Consider the following 18,122-nt stretch of genomic DNA (forward strand, 5'->3'; position numbering starts at 1 on the left):
GATGGAGCAGCCCAGCCTTGTGCTGTGCATGGCACAGCAGTGGCTTGTTCTGGTTGTTCCTTGCACCCTCTGGCACTTCCAGTGGTGGAATCATTCAGTTTGGAAGAGCCCTCAAAGCTCATGGAGTTCAATAATTCCTCCAGCCCTGCCAAGGCCTCCGCTGACTGATGTCCCCAAGGGTTCCATCCACGCTGCTGTTAAATCCCCACACAGGGACAGGGACTCCTGGGCAGCGGTGTCAGGGTTGGACAATCCTTCCAAGTGAAGAAATTTTCCCTAATGTCCAACCTAAACCTCCCCAGGCATAACCTGAGGCCATTTCCTCTTGTCCTGTTGCTTCTTGCCTGGGAGAAGACCCTGACCCCCACGTGGCTCCTGTCAGGGAGGTGTGGAGAGCGAGAAGGTCTCTCTGGGAGTTCATTTTGAGTAACAGCCCCCATTTTCACACTTCCACATGGGATGCCAAGGGGATAAGGATCTCTGATTCCCCTCCAACACCTTGTGCTCCTCATTTGGGCAATAATTAAATTGGGAGCAGCACAGTGGCTGCAAACTCTCCTCTTCCTTGGCTCCATGGAAGAGGCAAAGGGGGGCTGAGGGGACACTTCCCGCCTGGAATGGTCCCCTCCATCCCACCCTTCCTTTTGCCCAGGTTCTGATTCCCCCAGCTGACGATCTCCCTCTTCCCATGCAGCAGCAGTTGGGGGAAGCACTTAATTAAGGCAATTTAATCACTCCCCTAGCCGGTGCCTTAAACCTCCCAGCCCCAAGGGCAGCTTTTATTAATCCCGACGGCTCCTGGAGTCGGGAAGGCTTTGCCAGCTCCGCACGTCCCTCCCGGTGCTCAGCATGCTCCTGCCGTGCCCATGATTTTCCTACAGCTCCCTTGGAAAATTATTTACTGCACGGCTCTCTCTGCACCACGGGGCTCCTGCTCCTGGATGCTCATTTCCCCCCTCCCTCCCTGCTCTTCAGCATTCCCGGTGTTTTTCCCTCTCTCCCTCCTCCTTTCCCCCCTACAATCTGTTGCTTTGTCCTCGCGCCCGGTGACCCTGAGAGCCCAGCCAAGGAGAAACAGCCCATTTATGTCACGGCAAAGATTTATCCCTGGCGTCTCCAGCAGCAGCCAGGTGAGCGCCGAGACCTTTCCCGTCACGTCCGCGGGGTCGCCATCCATCAGCCCGGAGCGCCGGGCTGGGATGGATCCGCTGGGACTGCCGGATCCCTGGATGGAAGGGAGAGGCAGAGGCAGCTGCCACGGCTGTCTCCTTAATAAATGGGAGATGATCAGCTGAAGGAAAATAGGATCCTCCACACCCCCCCCCCCCCCGCCAAATCCCAGGAATGTGGAGCTGTGGTGCCATCAGGGGTTTGTTTGATGGGTGCTGAGGACCGGGTGATGGATACCTCAGGCCCTGTTTCTCCGTGTCCTCGGGGATTTCCTGTGTGCAGGTTTGCAGGTTTGATGGTGCAGAGCCCTCCTGCCGCAGTGCCCGGAGCTCAGCTCGGAGGTGCTGCTGCAGTGGCCGTGCCCATTGTCCCCCTGCTGCTGGCACCCAGGCCAGGGATGGCAGCTCGCTTTTCCAGCCTCACCGCTCCTTTCTCCCTCTCCCTGCAGGCACCGAGGGCACAGCGGCCGCCCGGGGGAGCCGCAAAGCAGCCGAGGGCCGGCCAGGTCCGGGTGGCAACGAGGACACCGCTGGGGACAGCGACAGCCGGGACTACGCTGAGAGCGGCGTCAGCAGGAGCCCCGGTGAGCGCGGAGCTGCTCCTGCATCCCTGGACGGGACAGATGGGGGGACACAAAGCCGGGAGCCATCTGCGGGTGCTCTCTGCTGATCGTCCCCTGTCCTTGCAGGTGTGAAGAGAACCAACTCCGTGCAAGGCCAGCGGCCGCCCCCGCCGGCCACCGCTGCATCCGCCGCTGGATCTGCCCCGGCAGCGGCGCCACCCGCAGGTGGGATGGGATGGGATGGGATGGGATGGGATGGGAGCACGGCCAAGGGTTCTGTCCCTGGGGACACCCCATGGGCTCAGTGTGGTGGGAGAGGCCACCAGGGGATGTCCCAGGTGCTGATGCCGCCTCTGTGTCCCCAGCTGCAGCGGCAAGGCCAGGTCCCGGGGGTCCCGCCCGCTTCCCGGACAGACAAGGTAAGCCCGGGCTGGCTGCGGGCTCTGGGGGGCACCGCGGGCCGGGGCTAACGGGGTCCCTCCCGCAGCGAGCCCCCCGGAGCCGGCCCGTGGAGCTGCCAGGGAGGAGCGGGGAGGGGGCCTGGCTGCGCCCCCCGGCAGGGAGGACAGGCCAGGCTGGCAGCCCCCTGCCCCCAGCCAGCCCCCGCCCGCAGCCGCCGCCCCGCAGAGGCAGCAGCAGCAGCCCCGAGAGGAGGAGGAGGAGGATGCCAACAGCTACGACTCGGATGAAGGCAGTATGTACCCGGGAAGGGAGGGAGTTTCTTTGGGAAGTGTGGGATTTGGAGGAGGTTGCTGGGTGGGTGTCCAGCAGGGAAAGTCCTTAGGGAATGATGCTTCCCTGCCAGGCTCGGATTTGAGGGGGAGGATCTGTGGTAGAACATCCTGGGTGGGAAGAGCTGCTGGGGTCGGGATCAGGTGCTTGGGTTGGAGCAGCTGATGCCCTCTGTGCCTGCTCTTCATCCCTGGGATGAAGGAGCACGAGCCTGAGCTGGTTTCCAGAGAGCCAAGACAGGAGCCAGGTGCTGAGCCCAGCCTTGGGAGGAGATGCTGTCCCGAGATGCTGTCCCATCTCCTCAGGGTGCTCCAGGGTGGAATTGCTGTGGGAAGGGTTGGTTGTGTTACTCCTCCCTTGCCTGCAGAATATTGGAATCAGCTCCAGAGCCCCAGGCTGCTCTCCCTGGGCAGTCCCTGCCCTCCAAAGCTGTGCAGAGCTCCCGAATCCGCCTGGATTTGCGGCGGTTTGGCCGCTGCCAGCGCAGTGTCACTGCATTAAACAGCTTTTACATTTGACCCGCAAATCTTCCCAATTATTACTAATCGGGGATGATTAAATGCAGTTATTGGCTGGGGTTTTAACGAGGTTGTTTCCTCCTCTTCCCTCGCTGTCAGCCACGCTGGGAGCTCTGGAGTTCAGCCTGCTCTACGACCAGGACAACAGCTCCCTGCACTGCACCCTCATCAAGGCCAAGGCAAGAGCTCCTCTTTCCCCCCCCTTTTTCCTAATTTAAATCCATCTGGCTCCCAGTTTCTCTGGTACAATGGGAAGGAAGCCATGTGGCTGCTGGCAGAGGCTGCTCCCTTGGGAGGCTCCAGGCACAGCTGCTCCTGGCTGGGGAGTGTTGGGGGCCTTTTCCTTGTGTGGATCCAAGAGATCTGTGGGAGTGGTTATGCCCTTGAACAGTCCTCCCAAGAAACTGCCCCGTCCCTGGAAGTGTCCAAGGCCAGGTTGGAGAGGGTTTGGAGCAGCCTGGGATAGTGGAAGGTGTCCCTGCTTGTGGAAGGGGGTGGAACTTGATGATATTTGAGGTCTCTTCCAACCCAAACCATCCTGTGATTCCACAATGCTGATTTTTCCTGGGAAGGGTTGGTTCAGCACATCCTGGCACCCACAGCTGCTCGGGGCAGAGGCTCTTGGGTCACTGAACACATTTTCTCTTTGCGTTTTTCACGAGCAGATTTTTCTCTTTGCTGAAGGAGAATCCACATCCTACATTTCCTTTATCCTTTTTTTAGGGCTTAAAACCAATGGATTCCAATGGCCTGGCTGATCCCTATGTGAAGCTGCACCTCCTGCCTGGAGCCAGCAAGGTGAGGCTCTGCCAGGTTTGGTGCTGGGGATGGAGCAGAGGTTTCTCAAATCCCCCTCAGATCAGATTTTCCCTGTTGATTTCTTTGCTCGCTGCTGTTTTCCCTGGGGGTGTCTCTGAACAGGGAGGATGCTCCCAGATGCTCTCCCAGACCCGAGGAACAGCTCATCCTGCAGGCAGGAATCTGCTCAGGGATGGAGGGAAGCTCCAGAGGAGGCATTGCTGTTAATGCATCACAAAACATCTGCCCAAAAATCTAATTATGCCCAGGGCTGGAATTATCCATTTGCTTGGAAGCTGCAGCACGTTCTTGGTGGAGCTGTGGGGAGAGAACCGGGGGGAAACTGTGGCTCCATCATGGAAATTCCTGGAAATCTCCCTGCCCAGCCCAGCTGAGCTGATCTGGGTGGGCAAATCTTGAGGAAGGAATGACCACCAGCAGTGCTGGCTCTTTGCTTAGAGGGTACAGCAGAGTTCTGCTCAGAGGAACCAGGAGTAAAACCAGGGGAAAACTGATACAAAGAAATTGGATTGATTTTACAGCTTTGCTTTATGCACAGGGACACCTGGTCTTGTTTGGAGGAAATCCAGGTGTGATGTTGGGAATTGCTTTGATTTCTACTGCTCTCATTTGCTGATATTTATTTTAATTATTTTTTTGAATTTTGAATGTGTGGTTGCAAAAGACACTCAAGCAAAGTGACAGCTCCTCAATCTCCCACTGTCACCTCCTTTAGACCATGAGAGCTGTGACCTGAGCCCTCACATCCTGCCCTGGACACCTTTCCCCCTCTCCTTGAGGGAATAAACTCCAGCAAGTGACAAAATCCAGTCTCTCCCAGCCACCCCATGTCACCAAATCCCTGGTGCTTGTGCAAAATTCCACCTCAGTGCTCCCTGGGAGCTCCCCATCACCCAGCTGTGCCAGCTGTGATGGAGCACCCCTGCCAGGAGCTGGGATTTGGGCAGGGAGGAATCCTGGGCTATTGGAATATCACCAATATTGTGGACGGGACGTGCCTTGGGTGGGTGCTGTGGCAAAACCAAATAGTGGAAACTGTGGAGTTTCACCCCAGGGACACTTTTGGCCACCTGGGTGTGTGGTGTTTCACCCACAGACACTTTTGGCTGGCTGGTGTGTGGTGTTTCACCCCACAGACACTTTTGCCTGGCTGGGTGTGTGGTGTTTCACCCCACAGACACTTTTGGCTGCTGGGTGTGTGGTGTTTCACCCCACAGACACTTTTGGCTGCTGGGTGTGTGGTGTTTCACCCCTCAGACACTTTTGGCTGGCTGGGTGCTGCAGCTGGGCACATGGAGATGAGTCCAGGCCTGCAGGAGCTCTGGTGGCTGTGGGATGGAGCTTCCTCCCGTGGAGGGTCTGTTCCTCGGGTTTCCCTCTGTGGAGAAGGCAGTAGTGAAGGAAAGGAGTCGGTTCTGCTGGAGGGTTTGGATCCAGAGCTTTATTCTGGCCTCTGGATCCAGCACCAGCTCCAACAGAACTCCCTGAGCCCGTGGTTGCTGCTCCTTTGAACCCCAGGGAGAGGGGCAGGGAAGGGGCAGGGAGCCACCAAGCAGGGACAGGAGGGGAGGGACAAAGGGACACCCGGATGGCCCCAATGCCCCCCAGGGGTAGAGGGCATCCTTTGGATCTGCCAATCACTCGAGGCCTTTCTGCCAGGAGTGACAGACAGTGCTGGGAGGGGAAAGGAGAGGAGATGGACACACCTGGGAGGGAATTATCAGGGGAGGGACCCGGGGTTCTGGGGTAAACCATGAAGTCAACACTGATTCCCCTGCGTTTGTTTGACCCCACAGTCGAACAAGCTGAGGACGAAGACGCTGCGCAACACTCGGAACCCGGTGTGGAACGAGACCCTGGTGTACCACGGCATCACCGACGAGGACATGCAGAGGAAAACCCTCAGGCAAGGCCAGCAGGAGCCCAGGGGTCCCACAGGGTGGGGCTCGGGGTGTCCTCACTCACCCAGGAGTGCACTGGGGGGTTAGGGCTGTGAGAAAAACGCGGTTTTGGGTTAAAATCAACGTGGCTTTGGTCATCTGGATGGTTCTTTGGAGAGAGGAGAACTGGCATTTTGAACTTTTCGTTTAATAGTAGATTATTGATTATACTGATTTTTATCATTGTAGAGATGTGCATCTCTGCTGATTTGACAATAGCCCAGAAAAACACTCCATATAAATATCTCTTAAAATTTATGTCTCTTTCTCCCCTCAGAAAACTTAAAACTTCCACCTCTTGATTTCTTGCCCATCACAAAGCAAATATTTTAAAATGTTGACTTTTTTTTTTTTTTAAGATAGAAATTTGGGGGTTGATGGCTGTTGGTCAGAGAAAATCCACATCAAGGGTGGGTTTGGGGGGTTTTGTTTTGTTTTTCCCTCTCCCCAGCAGTGCCCCTGGAGTCGGGCACTGCTCCAGCCTGGTTATGTTCCCCTTTCCCTCTTCCCTCCAGGATCTCCGTGTGTGACGAGGACAAATTTGGCCACAACGAGTTTATTGGAGAAACCAGAGTTGCCTTGAAAAAACTCAAAGCCAACCAGAAAAAGAACTTCAACATCTGCCTGGAGAGAGTAATAGCAGTGAGTGTCGGTGCAAATTCCTTCTGTTCCCCTTGGAAATGGCACCTGAGGGGTGCAGGGAGGGGCTGGAGGTGCCTGGCTTCCCTGGCACCTTCTGGAGTTGCATTCCCACCTGTGCCTGGGCTGATGTGACATCCCAAGGCCAGGAGATAAGAGCCTGGTGGGAATCCATGGGAAGTGACTCCAGGGCCTGCTCCTGTTGGGTGGATGTCACCGTGGTGGAGGGGACAGGGTGCTCTGTCCCCCGTCGAATCCACTGGGATGGGAGGGATGGAGCAGATGGAGATTCCTGAGGTCCTCCTTGCACTTTGGAGTGCAGTGCAGGAGCTGGGCTGCATGCATTCCTCTCCCAGTCACTCAGGGCATTCTCCTTGTCCCTTTCCCATCCCAGACGAAGCGTGCCGGAACAACCGGCGCATCCCGTGGGATGGCTCTGTACGAGGAGGAGGTGAGTCCTTGGAGCAGGACAAGCTCCATCCATGTCCTTTTCACCATCCCTTGTGTACAACCCCATTGTCCCCCTGTCCTGGAGATCCCACATTCCCTGGTATCCATCCCATCCCTCCTCCTCCACGCCGAGTTTTCCCTCCTGATGCAAGAGAGGTTCCTTGGCACAAGAGATGGCTTTGGAGGGCAGTAACTGAAAGAGAACAGGGAGAAAGAGGAAAAATTAGAAAGATATAGTGTTCAAAGCCAGCTCTGATGTTAATTTTTTGTTTGCTGCACCTTCGTTCTGAATGGAATTATCAAATAGGCAATAATAACCCACAATAAAAATAAATAATAAACAATTATATATATACACACCCACATAGCTGACATAAATTATAATTAAAATGCAGTCTGCTCGTAGAACACAAAATTAATTTCAAACAAACAAACAAAAAACTGACTGAAAACTTGACTCTGAAAACTGCACTCTGATCTGACAGAAGCTTGGCTAGGAGAAGGAAAAATTAAGGCAAACAGCTGAGCCAGAGGAGAGATGTGAGGAAGGAAACATTATTGCCACATTTGACGCCCACCTCTGTGGTGGTGTTCACAGGGGTCCCAGGATGAGGGAAGAGATGAGAATCTTGACTCCATGGTTCAGAAGGCTGATTTATTATTTTATGATATATATTACATTAAAACAAAATGATATACTAAAACTATACTAAAAGAATAGAGAAAGGATTTCATCAGAAGGCTGGGAAAGGAATAGAAAGGAAAATGGAATGATAATAAAATCTTGTGACTGACCAGAGAGTCCGAGACAGCCGGACTGTGAATGGCCACTAATTAAAAAACAACCACATGAGACCAATCCACAGATGCACCTGTTGCATTCCACAGCAGCAGATAATCGTTGTTTACGTTTAATTTCTGAGGCCTGTCAGCTTCTCAGGAGAAAAAGATCCTAAGGGAAGGATTTTTTTCCCACAAAACACATCCGTGAGACGCCTCTGGCGGGTGCTCCTGCAGGTGGATCGCGGAGGGGACGTGGAGGAGCGCGGGAAGATCCTGGTGTCCCTGATGTACAGCACCCAGCAGGGCGGGCTCATCGTGGGCATCGTGCGCTGCGTGCACCTGGCGGCCATGGACGCCAACGGATACTCGGATCCCTTCGTCAAGCTGTGAGTGAGCCGGGGCTGGCTCCGGGCTGGAGCCGCCTGCTCTCCTTCCTCTGGAGCCACTGACGGAAATTCAGGGCAAACCCGGTGTCATCCTGCGGGTCCTGCTTGAGCCTCACCTCTGGTGGTGTCCCCAGTGTGGGTGGTGTTGAGCCAGCCCTTGGGTCTGTCACTCCCCAATGCCCAAATCCCTGTGGTTGCCTCATGGAGAATCCCAGAATTGTTAAAGGTTGGGAAAGACTTCAGGAGTCCAAGCCTTAACTGATCACCTTGTGTCTGCAAGCGGAGGGCACGTGGGGGATGTGGGGTGGGTTTGGGGCTGGTGTCCAACACCCAAAACTTCCAACACCCAAAACTTCCAACACCCAAAACTTCCAACTACCGACACCCAAAACTTCCAACACCCAAAACTTCCAACACCCAACTTCCCTGCGATCCATGCGAGTGGGATTCCCACCCGTGACTCACCAAGGGCATGGTGGGACTCCAGGGACAGTGGAAGCTGGAGGACAGGGAGTTCTTCTCTCCACCTCTGACCCACCCTGGCTGCAGGACAGAGGTGGCTCCATGTCCCTCCATGCCCTGCCTGCTGCCACATAAACCCATGTGGCTCCTGGGAATGTGGGGTTTTTATCCCGACCTTGTGAGCTGCACCACAGAGAAATCCCTGCAGCCATTCCTGGTGGGGTTTTTGCTCACATTTTTTTCCTTTGCCTTTAGAAAAAAACTTCTGTTCTCCCTAAAACTCATTCAGTGACTCTCATGTTGAACATATTCTGCTCCTCGTTTTGTAGCTCAGTGGAGCTGAGCAGGTTCCCTTCCCAGTCTCTCTTTATTTGTTGCATTTTCCATTTCCAGAAACAGAAGATGGTGGCTTTACATTTTTAAATCAGTGATCTAATTAATCCCAGCCCTAAATTGAGTTCTGGATCTGCAGCCAGGCTGCACAGCCCCAGCCCCACACTTTTCCCACATTCTCTGGAAGGTGGGAAGAGAGACTGGCTCTAAATAAATCTCTTCCAGCCCAGAAGCTCACTTTTTAAGCTTATGAACTCCCACTGTTCTTGCACTTGAATTTTGAGCTGTTTTCTGTTGCCCCCAGTTGGCTGAAACCCGACATGGGAAAAAAGGCCAAGCACAAGACGCAGATTAAGAAGAAAACGTTGAATCCTGAATTTAACGAGGTATGGATGGATATTTTTCATATTATTAAATCAATTCACTGAGTGCTGTGTTGAGTGGAGGAGGTGGAAGACAAACTCCCCAAGCTTTGGCTCTTTGCTCAAGCTCCTTTCCCACTCCTGTGCCCAGGAATATTTTGGGAATGATTTTGCCATGGCAGCACCACACACCCTGAAAGCTCCCTGCATCCCAGCTGGGGATGTGGGTGGGATCAGCATTCCTGGGGGTGGAAACTGGAAATTCTCCACTGGTGCTGCTTTGATGGGACACCTGGAAAGGGCTCATGTAGGTGCAAGGGGTGAGCTCAGCTCCTGGAAAAAGAGGTTCCACAGGGAAGGAGCATTTTTCCTTCATTAATTACATTTTCACCATCCTCTCCTTGGATTCTGAATCCAGGCTCTGCAGAGATCAGGCCCAACCCCTTAACTGCAGCTTTGAGGGGGTGTGTTTTCCTTTCTGCAGGAGTTCTTCTATGACATCAAACACAGCGACCTGGCCAAGAAATCCCTGGACATTTCCGTGTGGGATTACGACATCGGGAAATCCAACGACTACATCGGTGAGCCACGGGCTGGGAGGCTCTGCCCTCTGGGGCAGGGTTTGGTGCCTGGAATGGGGTTTGCTGGATGGGAGGGGGCATGGGTCACCTGCCCAGGTGGGATGATGGCATCTGGTGGGTGCACCCCCCACACTGCCCCACCTCCAGCATCTTTTGGGCTGGAAAAGCGTCTCCGTGGCGTTTCCATTAGATTTTTGAGCCAGGGAGACGGAAAAGGCATTGCAGGGTGTGAGGTGTGTGCCCATGGCAGGATTTCCTGGACACCAGCACCGCTGTGGTTATGACTCCATGAGAGGATAATCAATGCAACTTGCTCGAGGTCACCAAATGTGGCAATGTTCTTCACTCAGGGCTCACTAAATGTTGAATTTGCAAGGCAATCTTGACATGGGAAGAGATGAGAATCTTGACTCCATGTTTCAGAAGGCTTATTTATTATTTTATGATATATATTATATTAAAAGAAAATGATATACTAAAACTATACTAAAAGAATAGAAAGAAAGATTTCATCAGAAGGCTAGAAAAGGAAAGAAAAAAAAATAATAAAATCTTGTAACTAACCGGAGAGTCTGAGACAGCTAGACTGTGATTGGCCATGAATTAATGTGATTGACCACTAGTTAAAAACAACCACATGAGACCAATCAAAAATGCACCTGTTACATTCCACAACAGCAGATAATTACCATTTACGTTTCGTTTCTAAAGCCCCTCGGCTTCTCAAGAGAAAAAAATCTTAGCAAAAAGATTTTATTCATAAAACATGCCCATGACAACACCACCTCTGGTTACAAACTCTGCTCTTGTCCCCTTTCCCCAGGCGGTTGCCAGCTGGGAATCACGGCCAAGGGTGAGCGCTTGAAACACTGGTACGAGTGTTTGAAGAACAAGGACAAGAAGATCGAGCGCTGGCACACCCTGCAGAACGAGAACCACGTGGCCAGTGATTAAAGGGAGCCTCTGCCCAGCCCTCCCTGCCCTCTGCCACACCCCTGCAGGTCCCCGGTGTCCCTGGTGTCCCTGGTGTCCCGTCTTCCAGCGCAGCCACGCCTTGCTACAGCCTCTGATCCCAGGGTCCTCCTCCTCCAAGCCCCCTCCGTCCTCCCCTCCGCTGGAAACTCCCCCAGATCTTTTCTATTCTCCTTTATTTATTTTCAGCTGGGGAAGGGAGGCTGTTGAGTTCCCCTGGTGTGTAATTTTGGCAAGCAATAGTTCCCTCCTGACTGTTCCCCCCTCTCTCTCTCTCTCCGTTCCCGTCGCGTTTCCGACGCTCTGTGTCCCTCCAGCCTCCGCTCCTCGCGTCTCCCCGAGGGGAGATGGGAGTGCTGGGCTTGGGAGCATCAGCCTGTCCTTGCTTGTGTGATCTCAATACCTCAGTTGCAATAAGGAAAAAGCTCCTTGGCTTTGGTGTGGGTGTCACCGTCGCCTGGTGTCCGTGTCGTCGTGGTTAGGCCAAAAAACCGGTGCCACCGGTGTCATCCTGCGAGTCCTGCTTGAGCTTCACCTCTGCTCTGGCCCACCTGAGCAATCTTGTGGCACATCCTTTGCTGAGAAGATCCACCACCAACACCATAACAGCGACAAGGAGGGTTTAGGGAGCTCTGCGCTCGCAGGGGACCAGGTGTGGGTTGGTTTTTGTCCTTTCACCCGAGGAGTTCGGGGGCGCCGCTGCTGTAGGAGCCCAGCTGTGTTTTAGGGTTGTGACTACCTCCTCCTCACCTCTGAGCTGTGTAGTAGTGACTGGCCGAGCCCTGAAGGGGTCCTAGGTCCCCTCAGACCCCTCCTGCTCCCGAGGATTTTCTGTTCCTCAGGAGGGAAGCTGAGGGAGCTGCTGCTTCCCCCCAGCCCCCTGATGTGTGTGCAAGGATTTTTGCTTTAAACAACCACAGCTCCTGGAATTAGCTGGAACAATCTGAGATCTTCCAAACTTGGGTTGTTTTGGTTTGGTTTTCTTTTGCTTTTCCCAGTTTTCTGCACAAGAACCCTCAGCCTGCACTTTAAGGACGGCCTGGAGCTGTTGGATCTGGTCTGGACAGCAGGAGGCACAGACTCTCTGCAGCTGCTGCTGCTGCTGGGCTCTGGAGCCATTCCCTGGCTCTGGAACCACTCCCTGGCTCTGGAACCACTCCCTGGCTCTGGATCACCCCAGGCCCTGTGGATAGGAGCACTCTAAGCACTATGGAATATGTGGGATTTTTTTGTCACACTGAGCATGGTGTGTGAAACGTCCCCCCGAGCTCCCCGCACCCTCTGCTGCTGCTGCTGCCCTCTCTTTGGGTTGGATGAATTCTGTTTTCCTGGTATTTTCTTTGTCTCCAGCCCCCAGCAAAACTTGCTGATGTGCCCTGAGTGTCCCCAGCCCTGAGTGTCCCCAACCCCTCTGTGCTGAGCTGGCCCAGCCTGGCACAGGCTCCCCCCTCCTTGGATCTCCAGGTGGGAAAAGCCAACCCAGCCCACCCCAGAGGGTCCAGCCAGAGCTGGGAATCCTCTTCCACCACCCCAGGTGATGTGCTGGTGCTCGTGGCTTGGCTTGGGGTGCAAAGGAAGAAAACACCTGGAAATTTTCCCCTTTTCCATGGAATTTTTGCCTCTGTGCCAGTCAGGGCGGCATCCCTGAGCCACCCTGGCCAGGACCAGACTGAAACAATCTTTTTTTTTTATAATTATTAATTATAATTAATATAATATAATTTTTTTTGACTGTTCCCCTCTGCACCCCATGGTGAAGCCTCCCTGCTCCAGGCCCAGCTGAGCTGTGGGGTGGTGGGATCCAGGATGGGATGGTGGGATCCAGGATGGGATGGTGGGATCCAGGATGGGATGGTGGGATCCAGGATCAATGGTTGGACTCTCCCTTTTTCAACCTCAATGACTCCAAGCTGCCCCCACCCTTTCCAGAGGGATGGACCTGACCCAAACATTCCTGTTCATGCCCAGAGCAGCCCTTGATCACGGAGCTGTGCTGGGGAAATATGTGGCTGAGGGTAAAAAAAAACTTTTAGAATCATTATTAAAGCAATTCCTTAATTTCTCCCAGTCCTGCAGCAGCCCAGCCTCCTTTGTATGTGCAGAACAACTCACTTAAGGTTACCCTTTTCCCATCCTGTATTCCCATTCCCTGTTCAGCCTGCTTTCTTTGGGAAAAGGATACTCAGATCATCTCTTTGCACCTCCAAAAATCAAGTGCAACTTGCCAATCTCCTCAGTAATGTGCAAAACCACAGCCCTGGTATCTGCCCCCTCCTCTTCTCAGTTTTTCTGATGGTAATTCCTGCCCTGAATGACTTCTTTTTGTTGTAAATAAAGCATGCACCTATGGATTGGGAATGGTGAAAAACAAACAAACAAACAAACAAACAAAAAAAGGCAAAAAAAAAAAAAAGAAAATTAAAAGCCTCTTCTACTGCTGTTTGCATTCAGACTCGCATGCAGTGATTTTACAGCCAAATATCAGTTTACAACTGTTAAAGACAAGAAGAAAACCTTACACAGGAATTAGAAATCCTCCAGTCTTCCGCTGCATGCAGCACAACATCCTCTCTTGATGTGGTATCTAATAAAGTGAGACTATTGGAAAAGAACAAAAAAAAAAATACAGATTTTTGGCTTCTTTCATTCCCTGTGGGAACAGGAACCTCATGGGGTGGACAGAGGGCCTGGTTCTGGGAATTCCTGGTGGGTTGGGGCTGCTGGAATTGGGTTGGGTTGGAGATGCTGAGAAGTTTGGGGTGGCTGGGAGAGAGATCCTGGCTCGGGGTAACAGGAATTCCTGGTTTTGGGAATATCCTGGGTAAAATAGTGCAGGTTTAAATCATCCACGGGCTCCTCTTGCTTGGTGCCTGGGAGTGAAAGCCCTGAGGAAAAGCAGCAATGGTGGTGGGAGAATTTTTTTCCCCCCCAGTTCCCTCTCACCCCCAGTTTGGGAAGGAGAAGCTGCTCCCTTGTGGAGGTGGCAGCTCCAACCAAGAAAGGATTTCCTTTTATTTGTTCCCTTTTATTTATATCTTTTTATTTCCTTTTATTGGGGCGTTTTTAGGCTCAATTCCCAGGGCAGGGCTGGTGGGTGTCACAGACACATTTTATGAAAAATCCTTTTGCTGGGACTTTTTCCTCCTGAGAAGCTGAGAGGCCTCAGAAACGAAATGTGAACAATGATTATCTGCTGCTGTGGAATGCAACAGGTGCATCTGGGATTGGTCCATGTGAATTGTTCTTAATTAATGGCCAATCGCAGCCCAGCTGTGTCAGGACTCTCTGGTCAGTCACAAGATTTTATTATCATTTTTTTCTATTCCTTGCTAGCCTTCTGATGAAATCCTTTCTCTTTCTTTAGTGTAGTTTTAGTATATCAATATAACATAATATAATTATAATATAATATAATATGATTAATATAATATAATTAATATAATATAATATAATATAATATAATATAATATAATATAATATAATATAATAATATACAGTATATAATAATATACATTATATCATAATACACATCATATCATACAATAATAAATCAGCCTTCTGAAACACGGAGTCAAGGTTCTCATCTCTTCCCTCGTCCTGGGACCCCTGCGAACGCCACCTCAGGTGGGAGCCCCTGCTCGCAGCCCTGGGTGGGGACATGGCCCCTCTGTGTCCCCCCCGGCGGTGGCCGGGCCGGTGGCGATGCCCAGAGACAGCAGCAGATGTCACTGGAGCTCCAGGCACGGAGCGGCGAGGAGGTGCCGCAGGGATGTCCCGATATTTCCAGGAATTCGGGAATTTTTGGGGCGACCGCTTCTCCTGCCGCTCGAACCTTCAGCGGCAGGGATGAGTTGAGGCTTTGTCCTCTGGGAAAAACCTTCCCAGCAGCCCTAAAATTGAGCTTTAACTTCTTTTTGATGTTTTTGTTTTTTCAGCGTTGGGTTCTCCTCATTCATTTCCCCTCCTCTTTTCCATTTCCAGCAGAGAAATCCCAGGGGAGGAATTCCAGTCCCATCCAGGACCTCCCAGGCAAGGAATCCAACCCAGGAGGTCCCAGCAGAGACCATCCAGCTCCAGAGGAAGACTGGGATGAGGATTCTCTGGGATGAAGGTGCTGTGGTGTTTGCTGATAAAGCAGAACCAGCCGTGGTTGTGAATTCCTGCGTGGAAAATGATTCCAAAGAGGGATTCTGCTCAAATCCATGGGAATAAAGGAGGAGCATTTATTCCCTCTAATTCCTGTTTCTCCTCCCATTTTCTTCTCAGCCTCTCCAGAAGGAATGGCAAGCTGGGCTCGTTCAGGACCATCCTTTGAATCTCCTGATCTGTCGGTGGCTCCCCAGTTTTAATTCCAGCTCAGCACATCTGAGCCACTCTGCTCTCCCAGCCCCTTTGCTCCTGTGCTAATTGGATTTGCTCCTTTGGAGCAATCAAAATCTGGATTCTCATCCTGGTGCTGGCCAGGCCGGGCAGGAGCAGGAATTCACAGGGGTTGGGAAATCAGTTCCAGTTTGCTCTTCATCCAGGGGGCTGGGAAATGGGGATGGCAGCAGCACCTTCAGCAGCTGCCAGCACCTGGGGCAGGTCCTTGGCTGCTCTGGGAGAGGGGCCAGGACCATCCCTGGAGAAAAGCCATGGGATGCAGGTGTTGGCAAAGTCTTGGGCTCTCGTTCCGCTCCTGTGAAATCCAGTGTGGCCAAGTGGCTCCTCTCCAAGGCTCCCGTGGCTCCAGGAGGTCACAGCAGCACCCACTGACCCAGCTCATGCCCTGCCGTGCTGTTTTCTGATTGCCTCCTGTGGCATAATTCATTAAAAATTCCATTTTATGGAGCTCTCCTCATCTCCTGCCTGATCTTTGGGCATCAGGAGCAGGAGAGAAACCTTCCCTGGCTTCCCAGCTCCTAGGGGGGAAAAAAATAAAATAAATAAACCAAGCTTTTCCTCTTTAACATTTCACTTAAAAAACAGAGGAGCTCAAATAAATAAATCCCTCCTCTATCCGCTTTGGAGCCCAGCTTTTCCAAAAGCCAGCAGGGAGAAATCTCTTTATCTCCCAGGGCAGAGATAACAATGTAATTAGGAGCTGGGATCAATGGCTTTCATCTCATCAGCCCTCAGCCTCAAACAAATGGTTCTGTTCCCACCCCTCCTCTGGGCTGCTGGCCACTGCAGTGCTGAGGGTCTTGCTGCCATCTGGAGAGGCCACAAAGATTTTCCTGGGAGGAAAATCTGAATTTTGGGATGTTTATTCCACAGGGGAACGCTGGATCTTGAGTGGGAGAGGCCAGTGGAGACGCTCAGGGGGTGCTCAGCTCCTCCTGTGCCAGTGAAATTCGGAGCTGTGTTTGAGTGGTTTGAGAATTTCTTGACTTTTTTGAGGAAGAAAAATCCAGACAGTAAATATCAGCTTTTTTTTATTGCAGGCAGCAGAATGGGAGTGCAACTTACAGCAATTGGAGAGAGGAGTGGTCAGCAGCTGCCATCAATCCCAGATTCCAACAGACTCCACACTCCAAGAAAAGTAGCATGGCATAATGGGAAGGGAATTGGAAAAGAAAAGGGAACCTGATCAAGCCCTGCTTGAATATTAACTGGGCACAATGGTGACTGGTTTATACTGGGAGAGAGCCCAGGAGGTGGAGCCAGAGTGAGGGATGCACCCTGTGTGGGGGTGTTTGGGATGGGATGGGATGGGATGGGGATGGGGATGGGGATGGGGATGGGATGGGATGGGGATGGGATGGGATGGGATGGGATGGGATGGGGATGGGATGGGATGGGATGGGGATGGGATGGGATGGGATGGGGATGGGGATGGGATGGGGATGGGATGGGGATGGGATGGGATGGGATGGGGATGGGGATGGGGATGGGGATGGGGATGGGGATGGGGATGGGATGGGGATGGGGATGGGGATGGGGATGGGGATGGGGATGGGGATGGGGATGGGATGGGGATGGGGATGGGGATGGGGATGGGATCTCCAGCACTTGGGAACTGTCTCAATGCCAGGCTTAGCTGGGATCATTTGTGCACCTGCCTGTGCTGCCCAGCGTGGAAGGTGGCATTTCATTAGAAACAAGCACAAAAATCCAACCTTTTCCACCCTGCTCCCATCATCCCCTGGCTTTGCTTCCATGGTTCTGCTGTTTTCCAGCCAACACCGCTCCGTCCCAGCCTGGCTGTGGTGCTGAGCTCACCTCAGCTGTTCCTGGGGACTGCGTTGCAAAGAGCAGGACACAGGGAATGGGTTTGAACTGGGAGAGGGTGATGTTATCCCCAGCAGGGGTGAGAAAGGGATCACTCTCTCCCAGTCCCTGACACGTGGATCCACCCCTTTCCACCCTGCTGCTGCACCAAGAGCTGGAAAAATTGCATTTTTCCTGAATCCAGGAGGGTTCTGATCAGCTGGGAATGGAAAATGTGCCTGGCCAGGAGCAGGATGAGAGCTGGGGAGCAGCAGGTGCTGCATCCTCTGCGTGGGGACACAGCCACAGCTCCTCTGGGGACATTCTGGGAATGCTGGGCAATGAAAGCAAGGCCCACGCCAAAGGTCACGGATGGATTGGGAAGATCAGGATGCCAGCACCTGCCTTCCAAGCTGGCTGGAGCAGCTGGAATGAGGCTGGAAAACTGCAGTTTTCTGCTTTCAGAGATCTGAGCAGCTCCCTGAATCCATTTGGGTTGCAGAGATAACGGATTTCTCAGGTTTGCTGGGAAAAATCCCCACAAACTCCTTTCAAAAGCTGTCTGAACAGAAAGGGAATAAAAGCTGTGACAGACAAAAAGGAGGGGGGAAAAAAAATTAGTTTAGTTCAGGTCAAAGGGAATTGCCACTGAGAAGCCTTGGGGGTGTTTGTAAACAGGATGGGCCGAATTTGAGAGGGAAGGAGCCTGAGAAATTCGCGGGTGTCTCTGTCACTCGTCTTTGTCCCCTGATGAGGGTCAGCACCGTTAATTAAGGGCCAGCCGGGCAGAGCCCAGGAGCTGATCGGTATCTCCCTGATAAGAGCCCTGTCATGGAAACCCTGAGTGCCGCAGCCAAGATCTCCAGAGCCTCGGCAAATCAGGGCTTTATTCAGCCTCCAACAAAGAGTATTTTCCTTTTAAAATCCGAGTTATTCAGCTCCGTGTGACTCCTGCTCCTTTGTAAAGGCAGGTGGCACTTCCAGAGGGGGAATTCAGGCCCTGCCTTATCTCCAAAACTCTCCCAAAGGATGAGTTTCCAGGAGCTCTCACCCTGCTGGAGCTCGCACCTTTCATCCCCCGCTGCTCTCAGGGTGTTTTAAATGTCTTGGCCTTGCAAATTGGCTGTGATCGAGCAGCTGGAAAGTTTTCGGGGAAACAAGGCTTTGGAGACCGGCAGGAAAAGCGGGAATGCAAACCTGCCTGAGGGGAAAGCTGCTCTGCCA

General features: G+C 52.6%; 1 protein-coding gene across 4 annotated transcripts in view; it reads left to right on the plus strand.

Annotated features, from left to right (window-relative positions):
- The window catches only part of RPH3A (rabphilin 3A), a 31,729-nt gene extending 18,541 nt beyond the window's left edge, over window positions 1-13,188 (plus strand). For 3 of the 4 annotated variants that reach the window (XM_077187658.1, XM_077187656.1, XM_054645657.2), the window contains 13 exons: window positions 1,619-1,753; window positions 1,859-1,957; window positions 2,098-2,151; window positions 2,220-2,426; window positions 3,082-3,161; window positions 3,706-3,780; window positions 5,598-5,707; window positions 6,257-6,383; window positions 6,775-6,831; window positions 7,848-7,999; window positions 9,099-9,180; window positions 9,641-9,737; window positions 10,561-13,188. In XM_077187658.1, coding sequence (XP_077043773.1) covers window positions 1,619-1,753; window positions 1,859-1,957; window positions 2,098-2,151; window positions 2,220-2,426; window positions 3,082-3,161; window positions 3,706-3,780; window positions 5,598-5,707; window positions 6,257-6,383; window positions 6,775-6,831; window positions 7,848-7,999; window positions 9,099-9,180; window positions 9,641-9,737; window positions 10,561-10,691 — 1,406 coding nt within the window. In that variant the 3' untranslated portion in view covers window positions 10,692-13,188. The remainder of the gene's footprint in view (window positions 1-1,618; window positions 1,754-1,858; window positions 1,958-2,097; window positions 2,152-2,219; window positions 2,427-3,081; window positions 3,162-3,705; window positions 3,781-5,597; window positions 5,708-6,256; window positions 6,384-6,774; window positions 6,832-7,847; window positions 8,000-9,098; window positions 9,181-9,640; window positions 9,738-10,560) is intronic. The other variant, XM_077187657.1, reaches the window with a different exon arrangement.
- Window positions 13,189-18,122: the final 4,934 nt, after the last annotated feature.

This window comes from Agelaius phoeniceus, chromosome 18 (genome assembly GCF_051311805.1).
Source record: "Agelaius phoeniceus isolate bAgePho1 chromosome 18, bAgePho1.hap1, whole genome shotgun sequence".
Lineage (NCBI taxonomy): Eukaryota > Metazoa > Chordata > Aves > Passeriformes > Icteridae > Agelaius > Agelaius phoeniceus.